Below are 6,879 nucleotides of genomic sequence, written 5' to 3' on the forward strand. Positions count from 1 at the left end.
ATAAGTCCTTCAACCTTTTTTCATTCGATCAAGGATCAACCCAAAATATTGAGTCCACTTCATCTCCTATTTCTTTAGACAACTTTTCTTCAAATCAAAACGACTTAAAATCCCTCACCCCTTGATCAATCGATTGAATCTTTCCTCCACAATGAACTTAACTTATCAATCTTATACATCACATTACCAGTTCCCTCATACTTACACACTAGAATTTAAACCCATAATTTGTCATTTTCATTAAGGTTCATCTATTTCCACTTGCCTAATAAAACTAAATTAATGACCTTTATGTTTTTTAAGCTTAACTATCCTTCTTCCTTCTTCCTTATTTTGACAAACATTTTTTCATTAAACCCAATTGACTTTCTTACTTTCCGTCCCCGCTTCATAAAAACTTTTTAAATACATATTCTAGTTTAGAGACAATACCTCCGAGAACCATGAAGAATGAAAGGTAATGGACTGGTAGTGCATACAAGACAAGTTTCAAAAAAATGATATCCCACCTATTGAAAGATGATTGTTGTTCCACGAAGACAACTTACTCCTTATCGTTTCAATCATCACTTTCCATTCATCCACCCTTCGATGATTATCTCCGATTAAATGCCCCAAATATTTGAATGGTGTTGCTCCCATTCTGCAATTTAACGTCCTCGCTGCCTCTTCCAACCAAGATTGTTGGATGTTTACACCTATTAGTGAGTTTTTATGAAAATCTACTTTAAGACCAGACACTAATTCAAATAGTTGTAGGGTTTTCTTTATTGCCCAAATATTCTTTCAACTTCTCTTCCCCACTACGATTGTGTCATATGCATATTGGATATGCGAAACACTCACCTCCTCATTTCCAACATGATATCCATAAGAAAGATTCATTTGTACATTTTCTGTTGGACAAGTGACTTCAAGCACAAAAGAAGGAGGGTGAATTGTGGTATTTTAAATTCGCAATTACTTTAATAGTTTTCTCAAATACACTTGGAATCGTGTTAGTATTTTCTTTCAAATAGAGTAAATAACAACATAAATAAAAACAGTAAAAAGTAAATAGCAGAAATTAAAGAGGATAAGGGTTAGAAAGATTAGCAGGCTAATAGTGCTAAAAAGTGTGATCTCTTTGCTTAATAAAGTGTACCATGAAGTTGTTCTTGAAGAAAATGGATTGAATTTCAACTTGTATGAAGCCATGTTCTTAATATCGAGTCTTTTAGCTCAAGTATGGAAATTTTGTGCTCTTGGACATTTTGGAAACCTTGAAACAAGATCTAAAACTTTCATGTTGATCACCCTTGCTGAGTCAACTTGCATCTTAGTGTAAAATGGCCATAAAATTGTTAAAAGCTAAGGTCAAAACCACTTTGAGAATTTCTCTAAGTGTTGAAAGAATCTTCATGGATCCATATATCTCAAATGGATTATTTTTAGGTAAAGAGTTGTCATTAGCAAAGTTGAAGTTTGGATCAAGATCTACAACTTTCATGTTGAGAGTTTTCTCTAATTCAGCTTGTATCTTGGTGAAACTTGTGCATGAAGTTTGAAGCCTTTTAAGCATAAAACACTTGAAATTTTCTAAGTGTTTAGAATTTATTCAACTTTGACTTTTGTTGAATTTCTTGATTTCCCTAATTTTCTTGATTTGTCTTGATCAAAAGACTTCAATAATCATATATTCAAGATTTTGATCTTCAAAAGTCTAAGGTGATCTTGCATAGTTGACTTTTTATATATGAATTGATTTCTTTCAAGCATCAACGGAATCAAGATCTTCTAGCCAAATGAATGTTATGAGTGGATTATAATGAGGCACTAGAGACCCTTGAATCATGATATGAGCCAAGGAATCATGCTTTGACCAAAAGTCAACTTCCTAGAAAATTAAGTCAAAAACCCTAATTATGCATTAGATGAATTTGAAAGTTGTTGATCTTGAATTGGACCATACTCTGGCTTAGATATTGATGAGGGGAATTACTTGAGCATATGGGAATTCTTGAGCTCCTTTGTGAGCCTCAAAAACCCTAATTTGCCCGAGCCTCTTGATCAGTCACCTACCTTGTGAAACAAGCAACAAGCAAATACAATATTTTTGGTTAGCAAATGATGCATGAAGGATTATGAATGATGATAATGATGATGATGATGATCACACTCTTTTCAAAATGAGGTGGAATCTCAGGTTCAAAAATTGGGTTACAACAAGTTCCATGGAAGTGATTCGAGGCGGTCGAGCCTGGACAGCTGCCCTACCTCGTCGGGCGTTGGCTCCGCCACTGCCTTACCTCAATATCCAGCAAATGCAAGCTCTATCTACGACTTCCTCTCCCTCGCAAACCCTTATTTTTGTCTTTGTCTCACAAAAGCTCTTTCTCCTAATTTCCAATTATATGTACTGATAAAAATAACTCTACTCTCCCTCAATTAATATTAGTCTAATATTAATCTTTTAATTATATCATCTTGGCCTATAAATCTCAAGTGCACTCTCTCAATCTCTTCTTTCTTTATTTTATGTTGTTTATTTTATTTTTTGTTGTGTATCTCTCTTCATCTCCATTTCATTTATATATTTTTTGCTGCCTTATCTATGTTTGTTAATCAAATTTAATATAATTTCTCTAAAAACCAAAGTTTTTATAAATTTGTTTTGAATTTAAAAAAACACAACTCACCTCCTCTTGTGTTTGGAGTTATTTGGCTAACAGAGTTAACCTTTTTAGGCGTAGGGTGTTGGTAGACCCTAATAGTGTTCTTTGTCCATTGTGTAGATGGAAGACAAAGTCATTTTCCCACTTCTTAGTTACTTGTGACCTCGCAGCGTGTGTTTGTTATTGGATGTCTGGAGTATTTTTTTTGTTCTTCATAGAGACTTTAGTAACATTTTATTTTTCTTTAGATCTTTGGGAGGTAAGGCTATGGTGAGAGATGGTTTGGTTATGATTTGGAACTCAGCGACTTAGTCTATTTGAAAATTTAGAAATAATATGGTTTTTATGGCTTCGTAACCACTCTGAAGAATATGAAAGATAAGATTGTTTTTCTAACTTAGAAATTGCATATTTGCAAGCATGCAAGAAATTCATGTGCTTTCTCTGCTTGCCTTGAGAACCCTACTCTTTATCTAAGAAGATAAAAGAGCGAGTATCTTTTTTTCTTGGGGTGTGAGTTCGTGGTGGTTCTTTGAATTTTTTTATGATGGTTTCTATTTTGTTGAGATTTAACTTGTTTATCTTGGGTTGTGGTTCCCGTTTGCATTATTTTTTTGGTTTTGTATATTGAGCGTGGTTTTTTTTTATCTTTAGTGTTTTGGGACAGTTTAGTTCCTATATTTTGATGTGTTCCTGTCCGAATATCTCTTGCAGTTAATGAGACTTTCAATTTTGTAGGCCTTATTTATAAGCAAAGATTCTCTTTTTAGGTTCATTGAATAATGAATATATCTTGTTTTTTATGTAGACTAGATATATTCATTATTCAATGAACCTAAAAAAAAAATTTTTGCTTATAAATCAGGCCGGAGTAGTATATATATATATATATATATATATATATATATATATATATATATATATATATATATATATATATATATATATATATATATATATATATATATATATATATTATTTGCCTTTAAAAAATTAATAATAATAATAATAATAGTAATAATAATTAATTTATTAAAATAAAAATATTTAAAAACATTATCAAAACTTAAAAAAATCTGAATATTAATTTAAATTGTTAAAATTGTAATATAAACATTATTGCAAGAGTAATTTACACTCTTGATCTTTCTATTTACTCCATTCACAAAATTATAGTCTCCTATTTAAATTCAAATAATTTTGATCTTCTTTTTATATTTTTGGACTTAAAATTGATGATACGTTAATTTTTTAAGATACGTCACTTGTAAAACATTATAAATCATTGTTTTAAAGATAAAAATATATAAATTATATTGAGATGTGTATAAAAAAAATATGATATAATTAAATAGTATTTATCGTTTCACTATGTTATCATGTTTTTTATTATATGTGTATCAAATTCATGATAGTAAAAGCCTATATCATGTGAATTTATTTTTAATATGATGAGGCTCACATGAATTTCACTTAATAAAACATTGAATATTAAAAAAATATAATGCTCTAAAAATTTTCAAATATTTTATGTTAAAATATTCTTCTTTTTATTCGAATATATATATATATATATATATATAGTAAAAACTCTTTAAATTAATACTCGGTAAATTAATAAACTCTCTAAAATAATAAATTTGTCCGGTCCCGACTTGGGCCAGTGTAAAAAATTGAAAAACTCGATAAAATAATAAGATAATAGTTTTTCGGGAGATCCCCTTATAATTGTCTGTCCCAAGAAAATCATAAATTAATAATTCATAGAAACTGAAAAAAATATATTACACTCTATTGAAATATAATTCAATAGTTGTCTGTTTTACTTTAAAGTTCAAGTCTATTTGGAGCTCATCTCTAACTTTTCTTATTGCATCCAATAGCATATGAACACAATAGTTACTAATTTACGTTGAGTCCTAAGATTCGCTGCAACGTAATTCTAAGAGGCATAGACTAATTTGTCTTTTTGTTTGGTATGTATAGTATAATTAATTAAAAACTCTTTAAATTAATAATTATTAATTTATCGATAAATTAATAACTCGCTAAAATAATAAATTTCTCCGGTCCTAACATTATTAATTTAAAGAGTTTCTGCTATATATATATATATATATATATATATATATATATATATATATATATATATATATATATATATATATATATATATATATATATATATATATATATATATAAGTAATTCATAAAAGTATTCATTCCATGACAAAAGACATTTATTACCCTCTTAATTATCAATAAATAAATAACCTTTTTTCCTCTATTTAAGACACATTAGTTCCATTTTCATTTCACTTCAACAAGTTCAACTATAACCCATTTTTCTTTTTCAAGCAAAGTCTTTTACATACATGGCTCGTTCAATTTCTTTGTTTTCCACCATCTTTGTCTTTCTCCTTCTTCTCGTGGCCACTGGTAGGTGTAATTTCTTTATGTTTAATTAATTAAAACCATCAACATTTTTTAAATTAGAATTAACTGCTAGTTCTTATAATATTAACAATATTTTGATTTATTTATTACGATTTCATAAATCTAAATCATAGTGTTATTAATTTTGTGACATGGACAGAGATGGGTCCGAGTATTGTGGCAGAGGCAAGAAATTGTGAGTCACCAAGTCAAAAATTCAAAGGATTATGTTTGAGTGACACCAACTGTGCTAGTGTGTGTAAAACTGAGGGTTTTCCCGGAGGAAATTGCAAAGGCTTGCGTCGGAGATGTTTTTGCACTAAACCTTGTTAAAAACTTTTAGAATATCTCTATGAGAGGATGGTTCATCACCTTTCGTATTTGTAATCTTATATTATTTTACAATAATATGAAGGAGTGTTCTTAATTTTATAATAATATTTATTTTATATTTATAAAAAATGCATGTGTTAAAGATAATATCAATATTATAAAAATTTCACAAGGCATTAATTTTTATGGATCTTTTTATGAAGTCTAAGATGAAGACTTAATTATTTCTCTTATCGGTGAAACCTCTAAAAATAGCCACATGATTAAATGAATACTTAACATCTATTATGATAAATTTAACAACATGTAAAATTAGTTGTAGGTGATTTTTTTTATACTATTATTACTTTTCGTAACATTTTTTGTTTCGTTAAATTTTAATTTTATCACGTACACTTTTCATGCCATTGTTAATCGTTTCAGGATCGTCCCATATTTCTCAATGATAGTTTCAATTTTTTCTAGGCGGTCATAATTAAAAACAAAGAGAAAGTACACTATATTTTTTTCCAAATTAGCCTTCATGTTTGTTCCATCTTCTTTACACTGTTCTTCATTACTTCATTGAACAAAGTTTCCTCTTTTATTTTTATTGAAACCGCACATAACCTTCGCCTCGCCAAAACCCACTTCACACGTAGTCTCGCCGCCACTTGAAGCGCAACTTTGCACATATCCTCGCCGCCATCGCCGCCATTTGAAGCGATTCTTAATCTTTACATAACTTATTTTTTATGTTGCATCTTCAACTTTCTGATGATCTAATTTTAATCGGTGAGTATAAACTCCTCCATGTGAGTAAAATGGTGTATACGGCGATCCATATGGATGCATCATAGGCTGGAAGAAACGGCAAATTATTCATCCTTGCCATAAGGACAACGACACATACAGAAACCGAAATATTAATGGTAAAACAAAGTAAATTTACCTATGGAGCACTACTTGTGGTGGTCCCTACATGTATGGGTGAGGAGGATGACCAGAAGCAACAACTAAGTTGAAGTATGGTGGAATGTTGACTCTTTGCCCATAATATGCCTGAAGATATAACTCACTTTAAATCACCAAAAGAAGTTTTTAATGGAAAATTCTTTTCAAAAGTCAAAGCAATCGGGGACTGATGTAAATCCCATCGTAGATATCATAGTTCGTTCTCCTACGAATTATCAAAACCAGATGCAACATGATGCATAATTTCAATATGATATTGTTATACCCCAAAATTTGCCCGCATCTTTTTTCAAGAAAACTTCAATCTAAAAATTAAGAGTTTCATATAATCTTGGATTTTCACATCCTGATTTATGAATACTTGGTTTTTAGAATTTTTCTTATACAGTATTTTGGCTCGCTGTTGGATTTATTCTTACGCAAACGCCAACTACTGTTTATTACTTCACACACGCTATTTATTTGATATTTATTTACAGATAAATAGTACTGACACAATTGG

At 29.8% G+C, this 6,879-nt stretch overlaps 1 protein-coding gene across 1 annotated transcript; it reads left to right on the forward strand.

Annotated features, from left to right (window-relative positions):
* The first annotated feature begins 4,978 nt into the window (after nt 1-4,978).
* On the forward strand, nt 4,979-5,528 carry LOC131609492 (defensin-like protein). The gene is made up of 2 exons (XM_058881199.1): nt 4,979-5,093; nt 5,251-5,528. Exons 1-2 carry the CDS (start codon nt 5,030-5,032, stop codon nt 5,421-5,423), a joined length of 237 nt encoding a protein of 78 aa, XP_058737182.1. The 5' UTR covers nt 4,979-5,029; the 3' UTR covers nt 5,424-5,528.
* The last annotated feature ends 1,351 nt before the right edge of the window (nt 5,529-6,879 follow it).

Source organism: Vicia villosa, linkage group LG1, assembly GCF_029867415.1.
Source record: "Vicia villosa cultivar HV-30 ecotype Madison, WI linkage group LG1, Vvil1.0, whole genome shotgun sequence".
NCBI classification, from domain to species: Eukaryota; Viridiplantae; Streptophyta; class Magnoliopsida; order Fabales; family Fabaceae; genus Vicia; species Vicia villosa.

Bases quoted from the DNA above. Each gene is read 5' to 3' on its own strand.
- LOC131609492 (XM_058881199.1), top strand. From the start codon at position 5,030: ATGGCTCGTTCAATTTCTTTGTTTTCCACCATCTTTGTCTTTCTCCTT. The intron at 5,094-5,250 runs GTAGGTGTAATT...TGACATGGACAG, and splicing joins CCTTCTTCTCGTGGCCACTG to AGATGGGTCCGAGTATTGTG.